Genomic DNA, 25,904 nt, shown 5'->3' with positions numbered 1-25,904 from the left:
TCTTCAAATCAGTGAAATTTGGGATTTTACGAGGACCCTGCTAAAGATTTTCCTATCTTTTCTTTTCGCGCGCGAAATAGACTCCGGATTCAACTGGTGCAGCAGCTATAATGGCTCAAGGATACCATCGGCCCGGATACTCGACCGGTTCTCCTGCGACTACTCTTCCTCCGTTACAGCGTACTCGCGATTATACCCATGGTCCCAACGGGACTGGAAGCTCGAGGGGATACTTCGACCCGCCATCTCCATCGGCCACCCCGATTCTGCCTTCCCAAATGGTGCCTGACGGTGATCGATATGGCTCCATGACTGGCCCGGTGGCCTTTGACCCTTCCGGGTCAAGTAATGGAACTCCGCGATGATGCTTATTATAAAAGATCGGATATTCTCGACCTCCGACTTTCTAGGTGCCGGATGACTTCCTGCTCTTCGTTTTATGACCAAAAAAACACCCCTTTAACCTATCTTCCTTTTTGTTGGCCTGGTTGTTTGACCTCGATGGTCCTCTTGGTTGACTGTATTTTGTCTCCATTACCTTTTTTTCCTGTCTGTCTGGATAGACCGGGGTGTTAGATATCACGTTTATGGTTATGTCTCTTTGGGTGGCTTTGGGGGCTTGTTCTCTGCTTTTTTTTTCAATGTTTTTTCTGTGCGTCATGCTTTAATTTTACAGGCGTACTGGGTGGGTAGAAAATGGGGGAGGTATACTTTGTTTTTGTTCTCTTGTTTACACTTGGTCGCTCCCTCTGCGTTTTTCATCTTTCGACTTTTTTTTCGTCTCGAAAAGGGAGAAAAGCAAGAGACCGGAGTTTCCATTCTTATTCCTTCATGTACATAAATTCTCTTTTCTTAGCAGTCCAAACTGTTCGTTTTAATCAATGGCTTATGCAACTAGCACTCGTACCTTCCTGGTTTGGCATTCACTTCCAGGTGTTGTTGGACTTCTTCCTTCTCCTCCCTCTTTTCCTTTCTTACAACTCCCCACCCCACATCCGCCATGGAGTCATCGGACAGTCCTTTCAGCGATCTGGACGTGTACGCGGACTGGTCTGGCGACCCCTCAGATCCAGTCGAAGTCAAAATCGAAGTGGAGGTATCCAACCCTAAGTTGCGGATGATTTCCAAATGACAATAACAAGGGAACGATGTAAGCTAACCGTGAAAATCAAAACATCATAGATCCACTGTGTCCCCTACCTCGACAAAGCAATACTGAACGCTCGTATTCCTAAAAATGCAGTTTTGAGTTCCTCGCTCCAGCTCGCCCAACCACGCAAAGCTCTCGCCCAGCCCCAAGATGCCATCGACAGCGACGAGACTCTCGTAACACCCACAAACACTGCATCCACGCGCTCAACCCAGGCCTGGAGCAGCAGCTCAGTCAAGCATCGTCCTTCATTTCATCCCGACTCATTCACCGAGATCTCTGATCAAGACAGCATCATTGTCCCCGACAGTCCGACGGATGATTTCCATGGCGCAACTATTGTTCCCGGTTCCTTTGGGCCTATGAGAACGCCTATTAAAACCAGAAAGAGGACTTTAAATGTCAAAAAGCAGACACGGCCTCTGGACTCTGAAGAGAAATCCCCTCTCGCCGATATATGTCATTCAAGGAAGAGAAGTGCGAAGACGGCATCTTTGCCAGACTCTGTTACCGACTCTGATAGACCTTATGGTGGATACAAGCATAAGGTTGGAGTGAGTGCATCTGTGCTGGAGTCTGGGGCATCGTCAAGTGGTTCTGGGTCGACGAAGTCGAATCGACCGAGTCTAATCCCGAGACCTGTCAATATTGCCCACGCCCAGAGTCATTCGCTTCAAACTGTAACTCCAATTTCGCCGATATCCCCGATGAAGATACCCGTGGTGAAGAGCACATTGAAAGCTAGCGAGGATGGTGCTGATGATGAGCTTAAGTTTGGGCCTTTGTTGAAGATGGAGGATACAGTGCTATGGAGCCCTACACCCAATGGCGTTATCACGGATACCGATGCGAAAGACCAGCCCAAGACAAGTGAGCAAAAGCCGGGGCAGGCTGTGTTATCTAGGCCGATACTTCCTGTGACACCCACGAAGAACAACCGAGCATTGGCTGGAAGTGCCGATACAAGCGATGATGTTAGCTCGGAGGCTTCGACTGGGCATCTTTCCACCGTCGTATCATGCGGGACTCCGTGCGACATCCATCGTATTTTGGATTCATACAGCGCAAGCGATGACTATTGGTCTGCTATCACTGATGATGTGCATCCTCAGGGCATACGGTCAGGTCATTTGCACAAAAATATCGCCTTGCAGTCAACCTTGCCCCAGCTCGTCTACGAGAATGAGACTTTCGGCATTTTCTGTCCCGCAAATGTTCAACCCGCGACATACAAAGCATCCATTACTTTTATAATTCCAATGGAGAAGGGAACACTAAGGGGTTGGCTGAACTTTGTTATCCCGGGATTGCCCCGACTACGAAACAATGACACAGGCTATCTGTATTTCTGGACCCCTCCAGGACAGGGGATCGAGGTTCGCACTACCCATTTCAAACGGCACACCATAATCGAGAGCTGTATGATGGGTCAATTTCCGATATTCGAAAAAGTGGTTATTCCGGTGCGGCCATGTGACGGTCGATTCTACGGTTTTCTTAAGGATTTCAAAGTCACGCAGAGTATTCGAAGCGACATTCTTGTGAAGAAGTGCCAACAGAATTTCTTCATGAGGTATCATGCAGTGTGCTCCATTGATCTGATTCAGCGTGTTTTTTGGGCCGAGAAATGTGGCCTGACCATTTATGTATATGGTGGGCCTGATGGAGAATTCTCGTGTCACCTCCCTGATCCCCGAGACCGAGACCGATTCTACGCCATCCATTTGGATACTGCGACTGATAGCCGAGTTGGTATCTCGGAGATCCAAATTATCTGCTCCCCTTCCAACTTGAGCATGTTCGCGGTGACCTGGGATGTTCCGGCGCCTCGTGAAAATGATTCCATCTGGATTCCTCGTATTCGAAGTGCTGTGGACACCGATGGCATCATTGAAGATCTCCAATCTCGTTATTTCCAGGCTGAGGAGGGACGAAGCTATGAGGTTACCAATGTCTCACCTACTCCTAATGTCGAAATTTTGGTACGTCCCAAATCTCGACCTGATGCAAAGGCAAAAGGATGGACTTGGAAAATAATCGGAGTGAATTGCTTGAGGCTTTTCGTTGTAATTACGCTTGGCCGCTTGGTTCATCGGCTCTACCTGGAATATTATCCAGACATCGTGCCCGTTGTAACCACCGCAGAGTCTGTCGCGGCCCTTTCTGTTGTGAGTGAGATCATCGAGTTGATTGACTTTATTGAGATAATCCCTGATGAGCTTGATACTATTGATGTGACTTTGCTTGCTGCTGATACGGGTCCTGTTCCTGCTATTCCCGCTACTCATACCCCTACTTCTATCCCCATCCGCGATCGAGTTGATTACTTCCTGGGTTGGAGAGGCCCTCTCGCTGGACTTTGAACGCTATTACCCCAGTAATAACTGTACAATAGTTTTACCAGTCCTACATAGACTGAATCGAGTTTACCTTATGATATTACTGGTGGCTGTTCTCTATTCTATTGAATTAATAATATTTCCATGACTTGATCTATTTCAAAAGAAAAAGGGAAAAATAGAACTAAACATAATCGCCTAAGTACCCTTACCCTTCAGGTTCTTCCTTCAAGCATCTCAGCCATCACATCTTATTCAAATCCACAATTAGCCACACGTTACATCTGAGGCAGGTCCTAGAACATACCTTCAATGAACCTTCTCTCTTTCCAGCCAGAGACGTTAGGTTTAGTGATTTTTCTGGATCGCCGCTGACAGCTTTGATGACAGTGGCTCGTATCTTGACAAATATTAACCCGGAATATCGAGTGGGTTAGATATATCAAATGTATTCAAAATGAAGTCGGTTGACTTATCTGAGACTCGGATGATGGAGAGAGGGAGATGCTGGGCAGTGGATGGGGAGAGAGAGAGAGAGAGAGAAAGAACTTACACAGGCTATGTGGATATGGTGAGTCGTGCATCACATAAAGATACCACTCTATCATGATCTCTACATAAGCAACAATAAAATATAAAACGGATGAAAAATCCCATCCATTCCTAAATTAACCTACACTAAAAAGAATCATAAAAATTCAAAATCTCCGCAACAGCCCACCTCAAAATAACACCCATCCCCACATCTCCCTTCCCCCGGTGCAACAACAACACCCGCATCCTCTCGAACATCGACTCCCTCTCCAACCCTCGTGACCAAGTCCTCCTCGCCCTCCTCTGCAACAAGCAACCAAGCATGATCCTCTACATACCTCGGCCAAACAATATCATCCACGTAGCCAGGTGGATCAACCCAGAAATTCTGTGGAGGTTGATCATTTTCTGCTTCAAGATCTATAGGAGCTTTATGTTCGTGTGTTTGTTCAGACCCGGTACTCGATTGAGTCTGAGCTTGAATATCTTCCTGTGTTGGCTGTGGTCCAATGGTTACGTATCCAGTTCTTGCTTCGCGGCGAGTTTTCACATTGGTATATGTTGCTGGTAAGAAGAGGGGGAGATGAATTGCGTCTTGGACGGGTTTTAGGGGCGAGGGCGAATCTTCATTTTGATCTGGGCCTGTGTATAGAAGGAATCCTTCCATGAAGGCTATTGTTTTTGCTTTATGGTTTCGCTCTTCGGTAATAGCGCCAGCATTGTCACTTCTCAGTCTCTTCTGGACGAGATTTCTCATCTCGGCAACGAGGTTTTCTTCAACACCGGAATGGGAGCTCTCATTTTGATCCTCTTTGCTTTGGAGCCTTGGTGGAAGTCGACCATTTTCACGGACGTAGAGGAGTGCTTGGGCTAAAAATGAAGTGTCTATAGCACCGATTGTGTCCCAGTCTTGTATTTTGCCGGATTTGGTGGTTGTGTATGGGATTCTGGGATTGTTAGTTTGTTTCCGAGCTATGGATTAGGGTTGATATTGGCTTTGGGACTATGAGGCTGATATACTGACTGATCATCTGGGTAGTAGAAATCATCCTCGTGGATGATAAAGGTGTTTAATTTTTCATTTTCATTTTGAGATTCGTGAGATGTTGATTCGGGTTTTAATTGTAGGTCCACTCTGCAGAAGACTTTTTGTAGGAGGCGTGCTAGGGTGGTTTTACCACTGGATGAGGGGCCGGATATGCCGACTATGATAGTAGACTGTTTTTGGGGTGGTGATGTCATCTTTGTCTCCTTGTATAAAGTGATTTAGGAGGAATCGAGGCTGATGTTGTTGAGTTGAGGTCGTGGTTATGGAGGGGTTGAGGGGCTTATCGATAGCTTATCATGCTTATCATGCTTATCGGGTGTGGGGGGTTAAGCTTCAGTATATTAATCGATCGAAGCCGAGATCTATGTGACGCTTGGGTCACTTGGAGGAATTTCAAATAAAACTGGATTAATGGAGTTAATATTTTGAACTAAGCGCCTTGAAGCAAGTCAAGCCCATATGGTCTCCCATAGCAACATCATTCAGTAGTACTCGGTGCAGGTCCAACACATTCTCAACCCGCATGAACGCACACGACCCACTCTCCAGGTGTGAGAATAGACCAGACAGCGTGGGAAAACGTCTCCCGCATAGAGTATTGGGGCAGTGATAATACTCACGCCGATGAGCCGGGGAATCCAGATGCTCCTCGAGAGATTGGACTGTCTCGAAATCGCCGTGGCAGATATGGCATTTCCAATTATGATTGATTCGGGCATTATTAGCTCCATCCAGTTGCGCATTTTGACATTCGATCTTGATCGGGACATTGATAACCCAGCCTCGTGAATCAGAAGCCCTGATGGCCTGGAAAAGCGTCTCTTGATTCATATGTGGTGCCTTGAGACAAAAACCACTCGCAATATGGTAGGTTGTGCTGCTAGCTGTGGCGAATTTAGCGTTGCAAATTGGGTAAAGGACGTTCTTTCCGCGGTGCTTCTTTGAGTGTAGGTGCTAGAAACAGATAAAGAATCCAACAACTTGACCTGCATGAAATAGAGCTTCGATAGACACATACCGTACGTAGTCCGGTAGGATTCACGAAAAATCGGTCACACGGTACACAATAACGCTCGTAGTGGTTCTCATCGGTCATATGTCTATGTAGAGATGCCTCATCATAGAAAAGAAGATTGCATGTTTCGCACGGGGTAAAATGTCTCCAATATCCATGAGAAGGAAGACATGTGTTGGCGGGCAGCGCCTTGGGCTCGAAACTGCCTGTAGCAGATTTCACATTGATAGGCTGAAGCCCAGTGAGCCAGGGCATCCATATGTTGACCGCAAGCTCGTTTTGTTTGAAAGGTTCGATCGCATGTCTCGCACTGGTGTTTTTCAAGCCAGCGGCTTTGCTCTCGCATGTGCTCGGTGCATGCACTTAGAGTCGAGGATTTGAGCTCGCAGGTTTCACATTTTATCCAGTGGTTGTAGTAGTATAAATGAATGACAAATTCAGTCCATTTGTGGCAATAGTAGTCGCAAGATGGACAACCGTACATCCTGGTAGCTGTTTATGAATTTTGAAATGACGGTAGGGAAATTGAAGAAAAGGTCGGAAGCTTGACTGGAGTATCATGTAGGATAGAGAAGACAGTCATTGGAAGAGAAAAGCAGATTACGAAAAATCCTTTGTTTCAAATTTATGGTTTGTGACGAGGCCTTGAAGATATGGACTTGATGTAAGAACGTCTGACTTGGTTTCATTCAATTAGGAGCATTTTATCGATTTGTATATTGAACAATGGTTCATTAGTACAATTTGCCAGGTTTAGCATAGCATATGAATTTTAATGAGGTAATTTGCAGTTAGTAAATTAAAAATATGATATATCCCTGAAGATCTACTGCCTTGAGTTGAGATCTCTTTGACTAAACACCTTTGTTCGATATTTCCTTTCCGAGCTTTAGATCTAAATTTTCCAAGCTAGTTCAATGAATTGATGGAAGCCCGACGCTTATCCAAGGAGATTGAAATTTCAACGATTTCCTTATTAAAAATCTGATAAGATATGAAGTCCAAACTACTAGTGTGAGCTAAAGTGATTGTTGATCACTATTGAGTTTTTCCTTTCTAATTTCTTCCTTTATACGATCATCGAAGATTCACAATGGGGCTGTGTGGGGCCCACAGTTAATCACTCATCTTAAGGTTGGCTATCTGGTCAATTCTAGGCTTTGTTGCCGATATATTTCATAAAGCACTGAAAGGAAATTCTCCCCATGAGGCATTTATATGTTCCGGGTGGGTAACTTGGGCAAGAGTCCCCGGTTTCACACCAAGAAGATATAAAACGTCTTCATATACCCGTAATCCATGGCAATGCGTAAGACGAACTCTATCTAGTGTTGGCAGACTGTTTGAGGAAATGGGGAAATATACCCCGTAAGGTATCCGTGCTCTAACTTGGCACCCGTAACCACCATCCAATCATTCGCCAGGATTATGCGGCCATTTTACCTGTTTCCGAAAAGACTACTCTTTCCCCGAACTGATCGTCCACTTCCCCAGTCTACCCCAGGTTGCCCCGTGGGGAAATACAGGGAAGGCAATTAGTATCCCTCAATTATTTGGCATAAATAGCCCTAGGAAACCCACTAGATCAAGTGGATTCCGAAATAGCCACTATTCCCACCTTTACCATTGGACCCGTCTTTTTATTTATTTTCCAACAAACTGCAGGTTCAGTTGAATATCTTTGAATGATGGATCTTGACAAGAAACCAAGTCATGATGATGATCCAATCAAGCATGGCCTTGAAGAGATCGAGAACATCAAGTCCCTTGACCAGGGGAATATACAGACAGAACTGAGTGGCATCGAGTCAACTGCTGCTTCGAAGGCAGCATGGCTTATATCCATAGTTGTCTCCATTGGTGGATTTCTCTTTGGTATTTACACTCCTGTCCGAGAAAAATTTTGAAGCGTATTCATATTCTAACCTTTCTTCTCTGCTAGGATATGATACTGGTTACATTTCCTCTGTCTTGGTTACGATCGACAAATCTCTCGGTCATATCCTGAGCTCGAACGAACAAGAAATGGTGACATCGTTGACCAGCGGAGGTGCACTAGTTGGAGCTATCGGAGCTGGGCTCACCGCTGATCGCTTTGGTCGTCGCTGGCCTATATGGGGCGCATGTCTATTATTCGTGATTGGATCGGTGATTCAAACATGTGCATATTCTGTCGCTCAGTTCGCTGCTGGGAGATTTGTTGTGGGTCTAGGAGTAGGAGGTGCAGCGATGATCGTTCCTCTCTACAGTAAGTATTGTCGTTCAACTCTCTCAGCCTCTCAATGTATCAATTTTAGCATTGACTAATCTTTTCCTGTATGCTAAAGTCGGTGAGTTGGCTCCTGCAAAATACCGTGGTCGCATGGTTGCCTTTAACAATATGAGCGTCACCTTTGGCCAGTTAGTTGCTAGTTCTATTGGTGCCGGATTCGCTCAAGTTAAAGGTGAAGGATGGCGTGCCACGGTGGGCATTGGAACTGCCCCAGCTATGCTACTGGCGGGTCTCCTATTTTTATGTCCAGAGTCTCCTCGGCAGCTAGTCTCGCATGGGAAGGTTGAAGCTGCCGATGCAGTTCTCTTGCGCATTTACCCGACTTCCACCGACGAGCAACGGCAAGCTAAGATCACATCTATTGAACTCTCTTTACAAGATAGTGCAACGATGGCAGAGGAGTCTATCTGGTCAACTCTCAAGAAAGTCTTTACTACACCCTCGACTGGTCGCGCGGTGCTTACTGCATGCGTGGTCATGGCGATCAGCCAACTTAGTGGATTCAATACTCTGATGTACTACGCTTCAACGTTGTTTTCTATCGTTGGATTTGCAAACTCTACAGCCGTGGGTATCACCGTATCAGGAACAAACTTCGTCTTCTCGATCGTCAACCTGGTCCTTGTCGACAAATTCGGTCGGAGGAAGATTCTCATGGTCACCATTCTTGGGATGTCATGCTGCATGATTGTCACCCTCGTGGCTTTCCTACATATCCCCATCAATCTCGAGACATTAGAGGTCGAATCTTCTACAGTTGGCTGGCCTGCGGCCCTAGTACTAGTCGTAAGTACCTCCGATAATCATCGTACTCCCTCATACCCTTTCTCACATATCATCGCAGTCTATTATCCTCTACGTCGCCTTTTATTCGTCCGGCGTTGCCACAATTTCATGGATTGGCACTGAACTTATCCCATTAGAGGTTCGAGCTGTGGGAACTATGTTGGTTAGTGTACTCCCACTCACCTTGTCAATTGCATTTGCTTTTGATACTTACTATCTGGTTCCTCAGAACACTGTTACCTGCTGGGGTTGCAACATCATCATTTCCTCTACGTATCTCTCTATGATGAAGGGCTTGACACCAAGTGGGACTTTCGGCTTCTATGGCGCAATCTGCTTCCTCGGATGGTTGTTTGTTGCGTTTTTCTTCCCTGAATGTAAGGGTATGCCTTTGGAAGCTATTCGGGACGTGTTTGCAAAAGGATTTGGAGTTGGGTATTCGAAGAAATGGCAGAAGGAACACAAAGATCATAAGGTGGAGACTACTATCGTCATTGGACATTGAGCGAGGGCAGACGATGAGGGCACCGGAATGTGTGAAGGCGCCTCTGGCTGGAACGTGTATACGCAGAGCGTCGTATAGTTTCGTCTAAGATTATATACGAATACTTATCATTTCACAACAGAATTCTGCTTTTCAAGTATTAAATCATTGAGTGGCTTCACTAGTAAAGCTTAGTAGCGGGTAAAGATGGATGGATGCCTTAATGTGGGCCCATGAAGGAATTACACTTGGCTCTGCACTCCCACTAACCTCCATTGCTCCAAGCACCAACTCACTATGAACTATAAACCTCAATCTCAATCTCAAACTTGAACAAACAAACATTTGAATCCAACCTCACCCCGCATCATGTCACAGTGACATTGTACCGTTGTTCTTCTCGCGCCCGCGTGCGGGGTTGAGATACAGATTAATCAGGGACGAATTCATCCGAGCCAACCACAACACAGAACTATACAAGATTAAGTTAGTCATAAAGAAGATCTACACAAGGCGTCGCAATTGAGTATTAGCGAGGGGCCCAAGCTCTCCCCCAATTATCCGATGAAGACCATATAACGAAGAGAATAATTCCGACCAGAAACTTCCTAATTCCAACGCAAGTCCACGGTTCGAAACCATGTTACTGAAATTATTGCTTTTAGCCCTGAGCGCTGCTACAGCCCGGGCAATCGAACCCTTCACATGGAACAACGACACTTTCCTTCTCCATGGAAAACCATACCAGATAATCGGTGGCCAAATGGATCCACAGCGTATACCCCACGAACTATGGGGTGATCGACTCGCTAAGGCTCGAAGCATGGGACTCAACACTATTTTCTCTTATGTATATTGGGATCAACTTGTTCCGAAACAAGGTGAATGGGACACAAGTGGTAACAATGATATCGCGCGATACTTCAAGACAGCACAAGAAGTAGGACTAAACATTGTTCTGCGCTCTGGACCATATATCTGCGGCGAGCATGAATGGGGTGGATTCCCAGCCTGGCTTAGCGAGGTTCCTGATATGGAAGTTCGAACAAACAACAAGGCCTATCTTTCCGCGGCAAAGTCCTATATTGATAATCTTGGCAAGGAGCTGAAGGATCTGATGGTTACAAACGGGGGACCTATTTTGATGTCTCAAGTTGAGAATGAATATGGTTCTTATGGTGCTAATCATGAGTATATTGCTTCTTTGCGGGACATGATGCGGGAAGCTTATGGTGTTCCTCTCTATACCAATGATGGAGGGGAGCAGTCTATGCTTGAGGGTGGTCAGATTGCTGGGGCACTCGCTGAAACGGACGGGAGTCCGCAGACTGGCTTTGCAGCGCGAAACAAGTACGTTACAGATGCTAGTAGCTTGGGACCACAGCTTGATGGCGAGTACTACATTACGTGGTTGGATCAGTGGGCGAGTAACAATACGTACCAGACTGATGTGGGTAATGCGGCGGCGATTAAGACAGCTACTTCTGATTTGGGATGGATATTGAAACAGAATGCCTCATTCAGTATCTATATGTTTCATGGGGGAACTAATTGGGGATTTCAGAATGGAGCTGATTGGGGAAATGCCCTGGAACCCATCACGACGAGCTATGACTATGGTGCACCGCTTGATGAAAGCGGGCGAACGAATGAGATCTATCATGCTATTCGCCAGACTATCAGTTCTCATGTTGGGAAGAAGAATGTTCCTGATCTTGTGTCTGAAGAGCCATTGATTGAAATCCCAGCTATCACGCTGAAGCCGTCTGTTAGTCTGTTTGATGCACTCCCAGAACCAATTCAGAAGACAGCACCCGTCAATATGGAGGCCGTGGGACAGTCGTACGGATTCATTCTTTACAGGCATGTTACCACTGCTTCTATGAATGGAACTTTGAAAACTGGAGATGCGCCACGCGACCGGGTTCTTGTCTACGTTAACGGAGAACGAGTTGGCGTTATTGATAACACCTACGAAGTCCCTAATGCTGTGCAGCTATCGCTGAAGAAGCACGATGTGGTCGACCTCTTGATCGAGAACATGGGGCGTGTGAATTATGGATCTCAAATTGTGGATCAACGAAAGGGAATAGTAGGCAACGTTACTATTTCTGGTACCGTCGTCTCAAATTGGGAAGTCTATCCTCTTCCATTGGTCTCCCCTCCCAGTGCTAGCGAGAACGCACCAAACCCATCGGCAAACTCGAGCCCAATATTCTACAGTGGATCTTTCGATGTTAAGGAAGTGGGTGATACTTATCTTGAACTATCGGGGTGGACTAAGGGTGTTGTTTGGGTGAATGGTGTGAATTTGGGTCGATACTGGACTGTCGGTCCACAGCAAAGCTTATACCTTCCTGGTGTGTATCTGCGTGAGAGTGGTAACAACATCACTGTTTTAGCACTCGAGCCTACTGGAAATGAGGGATCTGTTCAAGGTGTCACAACGCGTAAATGGGGCAACAACCCTGATCCTGATCTGAAGTCTTGAAGATCCATCCTTCATAGAAGCTCCTTGCCGCTAGACAATTTGCAGACAATGGACATGTTCTAGTTTCATTATATGGGCCATCTTATGCCCCCTCTATAACCATTTTATCGAATACAAGCCATTGGAACATAACAGAAATGTCAGGGAAAACCACCTCTCAAGATGATGGTAATATGAGTAGTGGTAATCTTTCAATCCAACTGTACGTATCTAAGCCTCCAGGGCCGCGTATTGTTCCTAAGGTGAAAACAACCAAGGCATGTTGAAATCAAGTAAGAAAATAAAGAGTTGAGAAAGGAATATGATATTAAAGTTTAGATCAAGGCCCAAAAATCGACACCTTACGATTTTGATCATGATTCTCATCTGCTGCAACAAGCGGTAGTAATCCAGATAGCACAGTGGCCGAAAATAAGCCTGTAGGCTCTGGGCCAGAGCTTCTAGTGGTGTCACCCTCATCATCATCCAAAAGCTGCACGCGGGACGCAAAGCCGACACGAGATTTCTTTACAGGAGGCGACTCAAAACCTTCTCCAAAGGCAGCGCCAATCTCGCTTCTATCGTCTGCATCCGACTCAACAACCGGTAAATGGAATGGACGATCATTTCCCCCAGTGTTATTACTATCGACCTCTTCATCATCGGGAATTGGCAAGCTATGGCGATCAAAAAATCCAGTCTGATTCCGCAAGAATGCCGCTCCAGTCTCAGCTTCATCGAACATTTCTAGAAAATCTTCACTTTGGATGATATCACTCATTACGGCATCATCCAGCAAACTTTTCTCGGCATGTTGTATCTCTGCTTCTGACATCTCTTTTCGTCGACTCAACATGCGATCTTCGAGTGTATCTTTTAAAACAAGTGTTTCAACATAAACAGGTCTCGTTTGACCAATTCTGTGGGCACGTTTTATGGCTTGACTTTCAACATTAGGTTGCCAAATTGGGTTGACGATGAAAACACGTGAAGCCTGAGCGAGATGTAGGCCGTGTGATGCCTGTCGGAGATCCATGAGAAGAACACGAACATGGCTCTCCTCGCGGAATAAATTAAGATATTTTGTTCGAAGTTCGGGACTCAGAGTACTGGCGTAGATGCGAAATTCTACACCGAGAAGCTCGAGGCCTTCGGCAATCCAGTAGGCCGAATTGTTGTTATCGTAGAAAATAATTATCTTTTCTGTTTTGTAAAACTCAAGAACTCGGTCCAGGAGATAAGTCAATTTAGCGGATGTTGTAGCAATCAATTTGGTGTTTTTGAGATCGGAATCTTCGGGAAGCGAACGTAGAAGATGCCGGGAGAAAGTCTTCTTGTGTAACTTCCTTTTTAATGGTTTGGAAGTGTGACTCAGTTGACTCGGGCTCGTAGGAATTTTTATTGACTCCGGGGCACCCTTGGCTGGCTTTTTATTGCTTTGTCTCAGCTCAGAGCGTACTTTGATGCCATGTCCAGAAAGGCCTTGGGTAGGATCAGGAAGACGCAAATTCTCCGTCACGAGATGTTGTGCACGCCGAGCCTGCGTAATACCGGTAAGAAGTGGATTGTTTTTTGTACTTCCAGGGTTGAGTGCCCAATGGTCTCGATTGTCCTCGGGGAAATTCAGAACAAGGACACCAAGTTCATGTAATTCCTTAAATTCGTGCCAGGAGCTTGATCCCAGGGCTCGGCTAGCAATCTCAAACCCCCGGTTCAACTTCTTAATATCAGCGCTGGTCATTTTCTCGGAGTTCTTCTCAACGTATTCCTGTGCATGCTTAACCGTATCTTGCAAGTTGATATCAGAGCCAGCCCACCAGAATCCAGCCTGCCGCAAATTATTAATAACCTGGTTAAGATGTTTGCGATTGCTAGGGTCAAACATGTAATCCGAGCCCTGACGTTCGGAAGTAATGGAATTGACAGCAAGACCGAAAAGAAACAGATTTATAGATAGCCGATCATAGAATGTAGGACCAAGATGGACTATCTTGTTGTAGAGCTTTGGAAGCGTAATCTCGTTGCTTATCACATCCAATTGATGCCGTACAACCAGCCCTTGAAGCAAAGCGCGAACTGCTGGTGTTTTGCGTCGCTTGCCGTTATCCCCGTAAGGCTTAATGTACTTTGTCCAATCCGCTGGATCATCCGATTTGGGATTAGACCATGGCTTAAGATCAAGAAAGTTAATGACAATGTACTTCATTCTGTCGAGGTCTTTCAGTTCATTTTCGACCGCATTCCCAGTCTTCTTTCGGCCTTTCAGTATCGCCGAAGTTGTATTTTGTGACGACTCCGTATCACTTGTTAAAGCCTCTTGTGAAGCCAGACTAACTTCAACTCCATAGAGTCCAGTAGATGGAGTACCAGAGATGACCCAGCGACGCTCAAAATGAAGTTCTTTGAAAAAATGGCTCATCCTCGTTCCTTGACTGCCTGCGTTCTCACCTTCATCAACAATTACCCGTAGCCAGTGCAGTTGTAAAAGCGATGACTCGGTATAAGAAAATGAACTGTTCTGGCGGTTATTCACGGGTTCCCCAGATTCTTTCTCGAATCGAGTTTTGGAGAATACGATAATGTCATAATCCAGAAGATCATCCGCCGACGGGGTCTTATCAGCTCCTTGCCTTATAATCAAAGTCTTGAGGCCTTCAGTGTGATTTGAAATCTCATGCTTCCAGTGATCAACCAAGTTGTTTGGAACAATAACAAGTGTCCCCGAGCAAAGCCGGATATGTTTATCTGGGGGCCTTGGGTAGGACATGTTTTGGCGGCCTTGATATCTCGTCGACTGTGAAGGGATTGTATAAGATCCGCAATGAGCTTGGCATGCTTCAATACACCTCTCGTGGTAGCTGCCTTCTTCCTGTTGCTTCTTCAGGAAAAATGCCTTCCAAGGCTTACAGTGGCGACCTGCGGCAGCAGCCGCCATCTCCATGAGCGATCCAACCTTGTCTCTAACACGCCGAAAATCTTCTGGTCCATCATGGGACAAATATTGAATTGGAATATTTGGAACGTGACCTCGTGTAGCCCAGATGACAGCAAGGCATATGAGCGTTTTGCCACAGCCCATGGTTTCAGCAAGAATACCTAATCAAAATTAGCATCTTCGTTCGATAACTTTATCCAATATAACTGATACGAACCTCCACATGCTTCTGAATACATCTGTTTCTCGCGAATAATGCATACATCTTCTTTATCGTAATAATATTCAATGCCGGTGGGAGTCTGACCAGTCTGAAAACGAGGATCAAGCATCGGGGCTGGCTGTACTTCACGCTGAATCATCATTGCAGCAGATCGGCGCTGATATGGATACAGTGTAGCTTTAAGCCCAAATTCCGAGAGATCGTCTCCAAAAAGCAAATCTTGCATCGCTCGTCGAGAATAAATATCCTTCATAGAGTCACAGTCTGGATTTGGGTTGTCCAATGTATTAAAGATGTACCATAGTGATTCAGTATCTGAGCCATCTGAAGTTTGCGTCGACTCAAGATTAGCCCTGCGAAAGTTTGTCCACGCATGAGCCGTGCGATCGATCTTAGACATGATGATTCTCAAGCAACCCCGCAACTTTGTAATGCCACGTTTGGTATTGCGTGGGTCAGTGGCTAATGTATTAACATATACCCGGATATTTTCATCGAGGTTGCATGTATCACCACTGGTCTGGGTGCGGATCCAATCATTTTCTGATAATATCGAGATCTCCAGCTCCAGCAAATTATCCCGGGTAATGGAGACTTTGTTAAAAGTACCCACGGGAAGCCAGACATTCGAATCTTTAATTTCGAATTTCAAAGGACCCATATTTTTACTATTTTCTAGAAGTTTCGTATTCTGAGATGTTGGCAAAGACTGGTTCCAAGTAGGCTGAGGGAAAGGAACATCATCTGATAGTTGAACCGCTGCAGATTCATCTTGCAGACTGTCTCTGATGAGAAAGCCTTCTTTTCCCGGATACCTTGAGCCATCGAAGGTCCCGATCACCGGCCACCCGGGCATGATGTTGAAAGGGAGGTGGTGGAGGCAAAAGCAGCACTTGAGATGAAGGCAGCGATCGGGATTGATAGATTGGGCGCCTCACCGCCCAAGATTCCAGCCATGCGGGGTCAAATCGACACTTCTAGCCAATCAGGGCTGCACTTACCAAGGAGGCCCGCATTCATACTCCATGTCCTGCAGTCTCCTTTACATTTCTAGACCCTAGACGCTTACAAAATACTACAAAACAGTGCCATTATTAGATCAATTGTCATTACTGCCTACTTTATCTAAACTTATAGGGTCCTCGAAACGTACATTATTGTTCACTGTGTCAAAAAATCCTCAATCTCAAATCCAACTCGCTTCAGTGACTTCTGATCCAATTCTCGAGGTGTACCCACAACCTTCCGTAACACGATTGTCCTAGCATCATGCAATCTGACTTCCACGGGATTTCCCCCCGCACGATCTAGTTCCTCCCGGGTACATTCTCGAATATAAACAGTAATATCAGGACCGACGCAAGCACGCCAAAGAGACGCCATCCACTGCCAATGATCAAGTGGGGCGTACGAGTCGTTAATAGGAACGGAACATGCAAATGCATCAGCGGTTGTAAGTTGGTACCGCGGGACCAAGGCAAGAGGAATCTGGAAGTGGCTTCCAATAGTAGTGGGAGAGACGGCACTATGATCGGAGCCATTCTCGCTTGATTGGGGAGGTGAGTGAATGTGCAGATTAGCAGTCTTTGGAACCAAGGACTTAGGTGATAAGTTCAGTTTTTGTTCTTCCTCTGGACTGGACCTTGAGCCAATAGAAACGGCTGTTGAGATTGACTTGACGAATGTGATCACTTCATCGGAGATACGGTGCCACGCTGAGATTGTATCGAGGTAGTCAACTGTGGCATCGCCCATTTGGCCTCCATCTGAGGCTGTGTCGCGTTGAGCTCTGATTTCCGGCCCATCAAAGACGCGGACCATGTATTTTGATTCTTTTTGAAGAAGACGGTCTAAGTATTCAACTGCTGTTCGGACCAATTCGGGATCATGACCATCAACGGCAATGACGGGGCCTCTGAGTTGAGGGTTTGATTCCCGAAATGAAGGGAGCAGTGGGGGAGATATTTTGGCGAGGACTTTGATTTTGTTAAGGAATGGAATTGTCATCACTGTCGCTTCAACGCTGGGATCTGTTGAGAAGTGCGGTGTGACGGGCGTCATTACTGGTGTTCCAGTTTGAAGAGGTGCAAGCTTCAAGTTCGGGTCTGGATATCCTTGGCCCTGTGCGGTATCGTATGGTCGTTGGGGTTGAAGCATCGGGGGCACATGGCGTTTACCTTGCATGTCAGGACGAGCGCTGTACGGTGGTGCTTGATATAATGAATCTGGGCTTCTATCTCGACTCCCAGGTAGACCTGCATGAATGTTTGCTTGGGAGACACGACGGCGTTTAATTTCGGGTGAACCCATTCCATCGGCGAGACGAGATCGTGGCCGTGAGTCTAATGAGTCCAGTCTGCACTTAGGCTCTGATTCTTGCTCCCGAACCTGCGAGCTTCTGGCCGCCATGAAGGATTTTGCTGTTGGTGTTGAGAGCCCGGAAGGCCGGTAGTCTGACATTCCAGTTGGGGTGAAAGGGGTCATTGGAGATGGCGGGTGCATGAATCGTCCACCACAGCGATTGCAATGAGTTCCGCCAGAGGGGTTATTGCTGATTCCCACTCCAGTGCCACGAGAGCTGCCATCTCGACCACTTCTGCGGGGCTGATAGCGATACCCCGGATATTGTTGATTATGCCGGATTTTCTCCTCCTAATTCCTGGTCAGCTCTGTTTTGCCAATCGTGTTTAGAAAGTTTCGTTATTAATTCATACCTCTGCTAAAGCTTTCCATTTTGATTTCTCATCCTCTGAGAGATTTCTCCATTGCTCTCCAATGATTTTGGAAATATCGGGATTGGCCATTCCCGGATTGTGGGCTACCACAGCTGCTTGATAATGTTGTCGATACAGGATAAAAGCTGGGAAGCATGAATTAGCCAATCTATTTCGATATTTTGATGCCTTCTATTGCAGAAAAACAAATAGGAATAGGAATAAGAGCCAAAGAAAAAGAAACCATGTCAAGAGGCAAAGAGAAAGCACTTGCCATGCTCATTCAGCGGCTCATATGATATCGACTCACCATTGCGAGGTCGGGGTACTTTTGGATCCGGCTGACAGAGACAGAAAGAATCTCTTTCCTTGACTGATCGAACGGGACTAGCGCTACCAGAAGAAGAGGAAGAGCGCGAGACATCCTTGGTAGAAACCAGGCAATTTGACTGCCGTGCCAGAACATTGGCATTTTGATTACCATGACCAGCTGGCACCATTGAAGCCATTGGTCCTATTGACCCCGTTGATTCATACTGTTCAATCCTCGGTGCTGCATTCCCTTGGTTGAATGCCATCATATGTTGGTGAGCTTGGGGCATACCATTAGGTCGGATGTCGGCATACTTGAGTGGTTCCGGGCGGTACGGTAATGAACCGTGAGACTTGGGAGAATCACTCATGATCTTGTGGTCGAGTAAGTCACTAGATCTGACTTGGGTAGAATCATAGTGCAGACCAGGCGGGGCGGGAAGCACTCGATCCCAAGACATTTATCTATGTATTGTCCAGAGGAGGGGGCCGAGACCGCCACCACCACAACGCACGAGAACAAGGAAGGAGTCGAAAAGTGAAATGACAACTCAAAGAAAAAGTTAATCTTTGAGCTTTATGTCGTTTGAACAACCGACGAAGAAAGAAAGAAAAGTCAAAAAGAGAAAGGGAGATTGGTAGAAGGGCTCGAATCGAACAAGAGTAAGGATAAGCACCGAGAAGAAAGGAAACCAACCCGTGGAGAGAGATTGGTTGGAGAGCAAAAGATGGTCTTTATGAAAGACACAGAGCGATAGATGGAAATAAAGAAAAGAGAAAAGAGAAAAAAAACACACGAGGCTTTCAAAGGGAATAAAAAAGCCCCCGGCAGCTCCAGCTTCTTCCCAATAATGGCGCCGGGGGAAGAGAGAAGAACCAACAGTAGGGACTAGATCCTGTCACCCCCGGTCACTTCAATCACCTCAATCTCTTAAGAGAAAGGTTCAAAGGTTCTATAGCAAGTAAATGGCCCAGACAGGAAACGGCTCAAGACAAAGGCGGCTTATTTTTGTGATTTCTTTGTGCTGGAGGGGAAAATCGGGACCTAATCCCTGTTCCAGTGACTTGTTCTTTGACAATAGATCCCAATCGGTGCGATATAGTTGGTATCTGGGCCACGCCAACCGAGCAAGGGGAATGAATTTAGGGGCAAAAATAATAAAATAATAATGGGTAGGCAGAAGATAAGTGTGTGTGTCGTTAAGAGAGACTAGACACTGAAAACTGGAGAAGGGGAAAATGGAGAGAGAGAAAAGTACGAACCAGGATCATAATCTTCCATAAATGACATTTTCATAATCTTCTTTCTCCTTGTTCGTTTTCTTCCAGGGTTTTTGTTCCCCTGATAATCACATCTATGGAACCAAGGTAATAACTTTAAAATCTACAATACTATACCATACTAGAGTGTCAGGCACGAAATCCACAAATACAGTTTCCATGGTTTGTGAGAATCCCTAACAAAAATTCGAAATTTCAAATAATGCAAAAATCAAAGAGAACGTAACGCCGAAGCCCACTCGTTCGAGCAAACGAGATCATTGTTTTCTTTGTTTCCCGGATGCGGCGAGTCGCAGCGGGCCCAGCGCTAACGATGCAAGTGATTGGGGTGATTGGCCGCGGCTCCAGGCCTCGCTTTCCCCGAACAAAGAAACATCAAATCGCAAACATTGACATGTAATCTCCTGAGGCAAACAAATTGAATTCTTCTTCCATTATTCAATATCCCTCGTGTCTGTAGATCCTCATGATTATTCTAAAGATTGACACATCATCATGCCTTTTTTTCCCTTTCCAGCTTGTCCCCGATCATCCATGTCACTCATGTCACCGCAGCTCCACTCCAAAGCGCGGAGATGATCTCATCCCCGCCGATCGCTCTCCACTGCGCTTGTAACTCTCGAGTTGGAACAATACTACCTGGTTACTTCGAGGCTTTTTTTTTCTTTTGTTGGATTTTTTATTTTTAATTTTTAAACTTCCTTGGGTCTTAGTGCGGCCCCATGCCAAATCGTGTCAAATCATGTGTCTACTACATACATAATACTACTAGTTTCCCGTCCTGCGGGTTTGACCTGTCGGTTACTACCACCGTGCCTCCCCTACCCGATCAACTGGAACCTATCCATTGACCCTGGATCTTGTTTACCGCATCAGGCATAGTACTTGACTTGGTTGACTTCGGGTACCGACTGTCGTTATTGGGAGAGATCGACGAAGTTACTGCTGTCTTTTCAATGTCTCGGGTAAAATGATGATAATAATGATTCATGCCCGTCGTAACCTATATGCTTGTCTCTCGTTTTTTTTCCTCCAAGGGTTCACTCTTTTTTTCGATTTCCCTCGGAAAGATGTCCAAAACAATGGAAACATAACATGGGGGATATATACAAAATATGTAATTTACAAGAGACATTGTCTATGCTGCGAACCTCCGTCGTTTGTGGTGTGTGGGTGGATCAGGTCTGACCTTGGTCTCCGGAGCCGTTGATCCTGGTTCCGTTGATTTCTCCTCTTCCTCTGGCTGTTGCAGTTGCGCTCCCTCTGTGGAGTTCAACAAGACTCCATTGATTCCGTCATACACCTCTGATGCCATCAGGCGGTGGGCAGAGGGGCCCATAGTCATTTCATTCCTGTAAAAGACATGGTTAGTCGAGTTCGAAAGATAACAAAAGAAAATGAAAGCAAAAAGTATCCAAATTGTCGATCTTCAAATCCCCAAGAACAAGACAAAAAAGAGTGTGCCAAATCAAAAATCAAAAATCAAATCCAGAAGCGACTTACCAAAACAGGTACTTCTCCGGGTTTTCGCACGGCGCCTTGTTCTTCTTGCTTGAAACCATGGCCGTGATTCCCCCTTCTGATTCAACACAGCCATTTGCAACATTCTCCCAACCAGGATCTTCGTTCGATCCCAAGCCGTCTTGAGCCGTAATCCCTGCTGCAAAATACTGCCAATCGCGAATGCGATCCAACAGAAATGCATTCGTATCAAATAGATAGACAGTTCCCTTCTCCCAAGGTTTAGCAGCCTCCTTCAACCTCGCATTCCAATACGCTAGAATCTTAACCGCAGTCTTATACTCTTCTCCCTGCGAAGGGTAGGCAGCCAGAAAAGCAGGCAGAAACGTCACATCAACAGACTGCGTAAGGATCACCTTGAGGTTATCAGAACCCCATGTCTCGGCAAGGATGTTCAGTTGATTCATGATCGTCTTGATACGGCGGTCAACGGATTCACAGGCGGATCCGTACTCCTTCGAGACAAGACTCCAGATGTCCCAGACTCCGTACGAGACAACGAATATCGTTCTGTCTTGTCGAGACTTAAGGTCCTCATCCGACATTCCCTTAACCGTTTTCATCTCCGCAGCCAACCAGTGCTGGAGCTGCGTCTTCATGTCTTTCAGTTTTGTCTGAGACACACGGTCTAGTACATCCAACTCCGTGTTGTCGACGACCGAGCCGGTGTACTTACCCCTGAAACTAGACTTAGCGGTCTCGGCGAGATTCTCCTGGTGACATGAGAACTAGCGTAAGACATTGGTTAGTGATACAGATTCAAAACCGCAGCAAGTATAGATGCAATTCAAGTTCAAGTTAACGGGTACAAGCTTCCCCGAGGAAATGGGAATGAGACAATCCCAGGCCCAGATCCAGACAGTCCCCAGAATAAACCGGGCATCGTTCTCGTTGAGTAAAATCAAGAGAAAAGAGAAAAGAGAAAAGAGAAAAGAGAAAAGAGAAAAAAAGACTTGCTCACCTTTTCGCAAAGCCAATCAGTCCACACCTTCCCTTGCAAGTCCTCCGTCTCATTATCACTCCACGAATCTCCAAAGACAACCAATCGTTCCCCAAACTCCGGCGCCGTATGATACTCTTCACTGGCAAGCGGTACAATATCCCCGAAATTGCGTGACGTCAAAAACCACGCCGAGTAAAGCATCGTACAAGCGGCAAGACCGCATAGCACATAGAACCGATTGAAGAGGCGCATCATCTTGACGGTAGGTAAATCAAAACCCATGCAGCAAACGGTGATTCGAACAAGAGTTTCAAATAGGGAAGAACCCTAGCGAAAGGATTCAGATTAATGCAAGTATGGAACAAGGTTTCAATTTCTCCAAATGACTCGTGCAGGTTGCGGCTAAACCATCCAGATCCGCACCGGTGCGATCGGAACGGCTATCGAGTGCAACTCCCTATTCCAGGCCAACTGCTAAAATCGGAGCTACCCGACCGAGCTAAGCAAGGGAGATGATTTACTGGCGGAGTCGAGAGGTGTTCGTCGCTCTTTGCGGGGCGAGGAAAAAGAAAAGGGGGACAGATAAGAATATCGATAATCGTAGATGAAATGACTTTTTTTTTTTTTCTCCCGCCGGGGGAACCGAAAAGGCTTAGTAGAGGTCACGAAGGTGGCGAGTTGGATAATGGATAAGCTGGGGTGTTATGAAAATGCAAAAGTCAATTCTACGTAGTGAAGAACGGTTGAATACGCAGAGATGTTTTACAAGGAGAAGAGAGAGCTTTTGGTTGTGAACACATTGAAGACTTTCAACTTGGGGCCACGCGGCCTGGGGGGAAAGAATGAACGTGGAAACGAATCGCGTGCGTCGATAAGACGGCAACGAAGCTTGTTTCGGCATTGGGTCGCCTCATCTCCGCTGTGTACGAGGCCCACGCGGTGGAGTCCAGTACATAGCAGTTCAAGTATGACAATATACGAAGTATTCAAAATTATTTGGAAAATATCTTCCAGAGTCCTCAGAGTCAGAATTAACTCCGCCTCGATTCAAATGTGACATTAATACGGTTGGTTATATTAAAAACGTCTGAACACCACATCGCCAAATTAACGGGATCGTGCAGATTAATTATAGCGGACATTTCAGTCCTGAAGCCCTTAGACGACTGGATCTATCACTCACTTTTTGGAGCGGGAGACTGCATTGTCTCAGGGGTTTCGGGCGGCCTTTAAACCTTTACAGTAACTTGTACGAGCCGAGGAAGATCAAGGAGATCAAGGTACGAAACGAAAATGCCAAGTCTTCGGTCGCACCGGATCTGCAGCATATCAGATCCTCTTAAGGTTCAAGTTTGAGTGTGTAGGACGTTATTGACATTTGAAAGTAAATCTGCCAAGATCTAGTATACCAATGGGCAGGTACGAAGGAGGCAAAATTGATGAGTTGATCGAAAATCGATCCTGGTTCCAAGTTCGAGTTGTTGGCAACAAATTCAATATTGTAATAGTATGTGGAGATTTAAACTCCATCTTGCATAACTATACACAGCTGGACAAATATATGTGTACACTTGGGGTTTCCCTGGCTTCTAAATTGGCCTGCTTTTAGCCCTATGTTAGGGTGACTATGCCACTATCTCAAGGCCCAAAGTCCTGGAATTTATAACGTGTCACATCATATATCGACACTCAAATAAATGCCAACCTCGTGGGGCTATTATCTAGGTATGCTACAGCAATAGATTTGTGAAGAACGGACATAAGTATGACGGCAGAGGGAAGAAGAGCTTCATAATGAAGACTCTATGCATATAAAGATTAACCTCGTGAGAACTAAACGCGGCAATGTAACAGAGTCTTCTCTGCTCGTCATCGTGAAAGCTCAAGGTGAAAGGAAAGAGATCAATGACGCTATGGAGACTTGAAGCATTTTTCAGTAACTAACTTAGTTAACAGTTAAAATCTTCTGCCAGATTCCTTAGGTGTCACATCCCACCAGTCCTTTCTGCCTGAGGCCACAAAAACTAGATGCTGATGTGTCGCCTCACGTGACACCCTTAGCGACGCTGGCTCCTTTCCTACCTGATCAGGCTAGCGCCAGATGAGTCAGCCACACACACACTCGCTACACCAAACCTTTGGAACTCGAAAAATCCACACGACCGAACCCTTCAACATCACCGTCGACAACTCCGCGCTACCGTCTTGACCGCGCAACCCCCGTCAAGATGAAGCTCAACATTTCCTACCCGGCCAATGGGTCGCAGAAGATCGTCGAGGTCGAAGATGAGCGCAAGCTCCGTCCCTTCATGGAGAAGCGCATGGGCACCGAAGTCAGCAATCCCCGATCCTTTAATTCACACATACACATCCACACACAATTCGACGAACTCCCCACACAACGAAAAAAAATAATCTTTTGATAATGAACACAAATACGATTGATAAGAACGAATGGGCTGATGGGTATCTTTATTTGAATTAGGTCGTTGGTGACTCCCTTGGTGATGAGTTCAAGGGCTACCTCTTCAAGATCACCGGTGGTAACGACAAGCAAGGTACGACAACTCGCATCCGATCCTGCATATTGGAAGAATATCAGAAATGAATATTCAAGGGAACATGATCGCTAACTGAATTTTTTTTAGGTTTCCCCATGAAGCAGGGTGGTACGTTTTGAATACCGATCTCTTCCTGACCCCGACTCAGGAAAACCACACAACAAAAATATTTCACAGCATACTCATCGATTCTTCTACAGTTCTCCTCCCCACCCGTACCCGTCTCCTCCTCGCCGAGGGCCACAGCTGCTACCGCCCCCGCCGTACCGGTGAGCGCAAGCGCAAGTCCGTCCGTGGTGGTACGTGAACTCTCCCATTTCCCCTCTCGACAAATGGGAATCCCAAGTGTCAAAAACTTGAACAACCCAAAATTGACCCATTCATTCTACAGCCATCACCGGTCTGGACCTCTCCGTCCTTGCTCTGAGCATCCTCAAGCAGGGTGAGCAGGAGCTCCCCGGTCTCACCGACACCGTCGTCCCCAAGCGCCTGGGTCCCAAGCGTGCCACCAAGATCCGCAGCTTCTTCGGTCTTGACAAGAAGGACGATGTCCGCCAGTTCGTCATCCGCCGTACCGTTACCAAGGAGGGCAAGAAGGACTACACCAAGGCCCCCAAGATCCAGCGTCTGGTCACTCCCCAGCGTCTCCAGCGCAAGCGTCACGCCATTGCCATCAAGCGCCGCCGCGCTGAGGCTTCCCGTGAGGCTGCGTAAGTTTTCCCCCTTATGAAAAACCAAAATCAAATAAAACAAAACACAACTAACATTTACACAGCAACGACTACGCCAAGCTCCTCGCCAACCGTGTCCACGAGGTTAAGGCTAAGCGTGACGAGCTCCGCAAGCGACGAGCTTCGTCTATGCACAAATAGATCTTCACCGCGGTATTATGATTTATTTCTGCGGGAAGGTTTAATCGGGGGAGGCTCACGTTGCTGGGATGATTGAGGGATTAAAAAAAGAAGATCACTCCCAGAGGCGCGGATATGTCTGATAAAAAAAGGGCTTATGAAAAAGTATGGGGGATCAGGTTTTAGCGTATAGGCGAATGGTTTGATCACCCTCCCCGGGATGCTACGTTGATTTCGAGCCTCGGGGCGATGCATCTGTGCTGAACCTATCTTTTGACAACCCTTTTTTGAATGGAGTGCATGCAAATTTCATTGTTTTTTCGTTTCATTATCTTTGATAGTGTACGGATTGGCTCGTAGAAACTAACTAAATTTCTTGAAAGGGGCTACCTAAAGTGATTATGGCTGGATTATCTCATGATCACTATAAGGCCCAGGCTACGTATTCGGCTCAACTTAAAAGTC

General features: G+C 46.2%; 10 protein-coding genes across 10 annotated transcripts; 5 read left to right on the top strand and 5 right to left on the bottom strand.

Annotated features, from left to right (window-relative positions):
* Positions 1-110: 110 nt before the first annotated feature.
* N7478_008546 (uncharacterized protein) lies at positions 111-365 on the top strand (the record flags this gene model as incomplete). The annotated part of the gene is made up of 1 exon (XM_056924760.1): positions 111-365. One exon carries the CDS (start codon positions 111-113, stop codon positions 363-365), a length of 255 nt encoding a protein of 84 aa, XP_056777486.1.
* Positions 366-1,000: 635 nt separating this feature from the next.
* On the top strand, positions 1,001-3,513 carry N7478_008545 (uncharacterized protein; the record flags this gene model as incomplete). Its single annotated transcript, XM_056924759.1, has 2 exons — positions 1,001-1,096; positions 1,183-3,513. 2 exons carry the CDS (start codon positions 1,001-1,003, stop codon positions 3,511-3,513), a joined length of 2,427 nt encoding a protein of 808 aa, XP_056777485.1.
* A 664-nt stretch (positions 3,514-4,177) lies between these two features.
* On the bottom strand, positions 4,178-5,265 carry N7478_008544 (ribosylnicotinamide kinase; the record flags this gene model as incomplete). Its single annotated transcript, XM_056924758.1, has 2 exons — positions 4,178-4,970; positions 5,048-5,265. 2 exons carry the CDS (start codon positions 5,263-5,265, stop codon positions 4,178-4,180), a joined length of 1,011 nt encoding a protein of 336 aa, XP_056777484.1.
* Positions 5,266-5,488: 223 nt separating this feature from the next.
* Positions 5,489-6,341, bottom strand: N7478_008543 (C2H2-type zinc finger protein; the record flags this gene model as incomplete). Its single annotated transcript, XM_056924757.1, has 2 exons — positions 5,489-6,025; positions 6,090-6,341. The coding sequence occupies 2 exons, from the start codon at positions 6,339-6,341 to the stop codon at positions 5,489-5,491; spliced, it is 789 nt and encodes a 262-aa protein (XP_056777483.1).
* Positions 6,342-7,771: 1,430 nt separating this feature from the next.
* N7478_008542 (uncharacterized protein) lies at positions 7,772-9,649 on the top strand (the record flags this gene model as incomplete). The annotated part of the gene is made up of 5 exons (XM_056924756.1): positions 7,772-7,961; positions 8,029-8,334; positions 8,414-9,144; positions 9,203-9,307; positions 9,374-9,649. The coding sequence occupies 5 exons, from the start codon at positions 7,772-7,774 to the stop codon at positions 9,647-9,649; spliced, it is 1,608 nt and encodes a 535-aa protein (XP_056777482.1).
* A 619-nt stretch (positions 9,650-10,268) lies between these two features.
* On the top strand, positions 10,269-12,119 carry N7478_008541 (uncharacterized protein; the record flags this gene model as incomplete). The annotated part of the gene is made up of 1 exon (XM_056924755.1): positions 10,269-12,119. The coding sequence occupies one exon, from the start codon at positions 10,269-10,271 to the stop codon at positions 12,117-12,119; it is 1,851 nt and encodes a 616-aa protein (XP_056777481.1).
* A 319-nt stretch (positions 12,120-12,438) lies between these two features.
* On the bottom strand, positions 12,439-16,112 carry N7478_008540 (DEAD/DEAH box helicase; the record flags this gene model as incomplete). Its single annotated transcript, XM_056924754.1, has 2 exons — positions 12,439-15,194; positions 15,251-16,112. 2 exons carry the CDS (start codon positions 16,110-16,112, stop codon positions 12,439-12,441), a joined length of 3,618 nt encoding a protein of 1,205 aa, XP_056777480.1.
* Positions 16,113-16,417: 305 nt separating this feature from the next.
* Positions 16,418-18,743, bottom strand: N7478_008539 (putative HMG box transcriptional regulator; the record flags this gene model as incomplete). The annotated part of the gene is made up of 3 exons (XM_056924753.1): positions 16,418-17,908; positions 17,971-18,116; positions 18,281-18,743. The coding sequence occupies 3 exons, from the start codon at positions 18,741-18,743 to the stop codon at positions 16,418-16,420; spliced, it is 2,100 nt and encodes a 699-aa protein (XP_056777479.1).
* A 1,958-nt stretch (positions 18,744-20,701) lies between these two features.
* N7478_008538 (uncharacterized protein) lies at positions 20,702-22,282 on the bottom strand (the record flags this gene model as incomplete). The annotated part of the gene is made up of 3 exons (XM_056924752.1): positions 20,702-20,915; positions 21,067-21,812; positions 22,046-22,282. 3 exons carry the CDS (start codon positions 22,280-22,282, stop codon positions 20,702-20,704), a joined length of 1,197 nt encoding a protein of 398 aa, XP_056777478.1.
* A 1,973-nt stretch (positions 22,283-24,255) lies between these two features.
* Positions 24,256-25,460, top strand: N7478_008537 (40S ribosomal protein eS6; the record flags this gene model as incomplete). Its single annotated transcript, XM_056924751.1, has 6 exons — positions 24,256-24,360; positions 24,513-24,585; positions 24,676-24,696; positions 24,789-24,887; positions 24,980-25,298; positions 25,364-25,460. 6 exons carry the CDS (start codon positions 24,256-24,258, stop codon positions 25,458-25,460), a joined length of 714 nt encoding a protein of 237 aa, XP_056777477.1.
* Between the last annotated feature and the right edge of the window lie 444 nt (positions 25,461-25,904).

Source organism: Penicillium angulare (assembly GCF_028827245.1).
Source record: "Penicillium angulare strain IBT 27051 chromosome Unknown utg000005l_segment0_segment0, whole genome shotgun sequence".
NCBI classification, from domain to species: Eukaryota; Fungi; Ascomycota; class Eurotiomycetes; order Eurotiales; family Aspergillaceae; genus Penicillium; species Penicillium angulare.
This window is presented reverse-complemented; position numbering and strand designations above follow the sequence as displayed.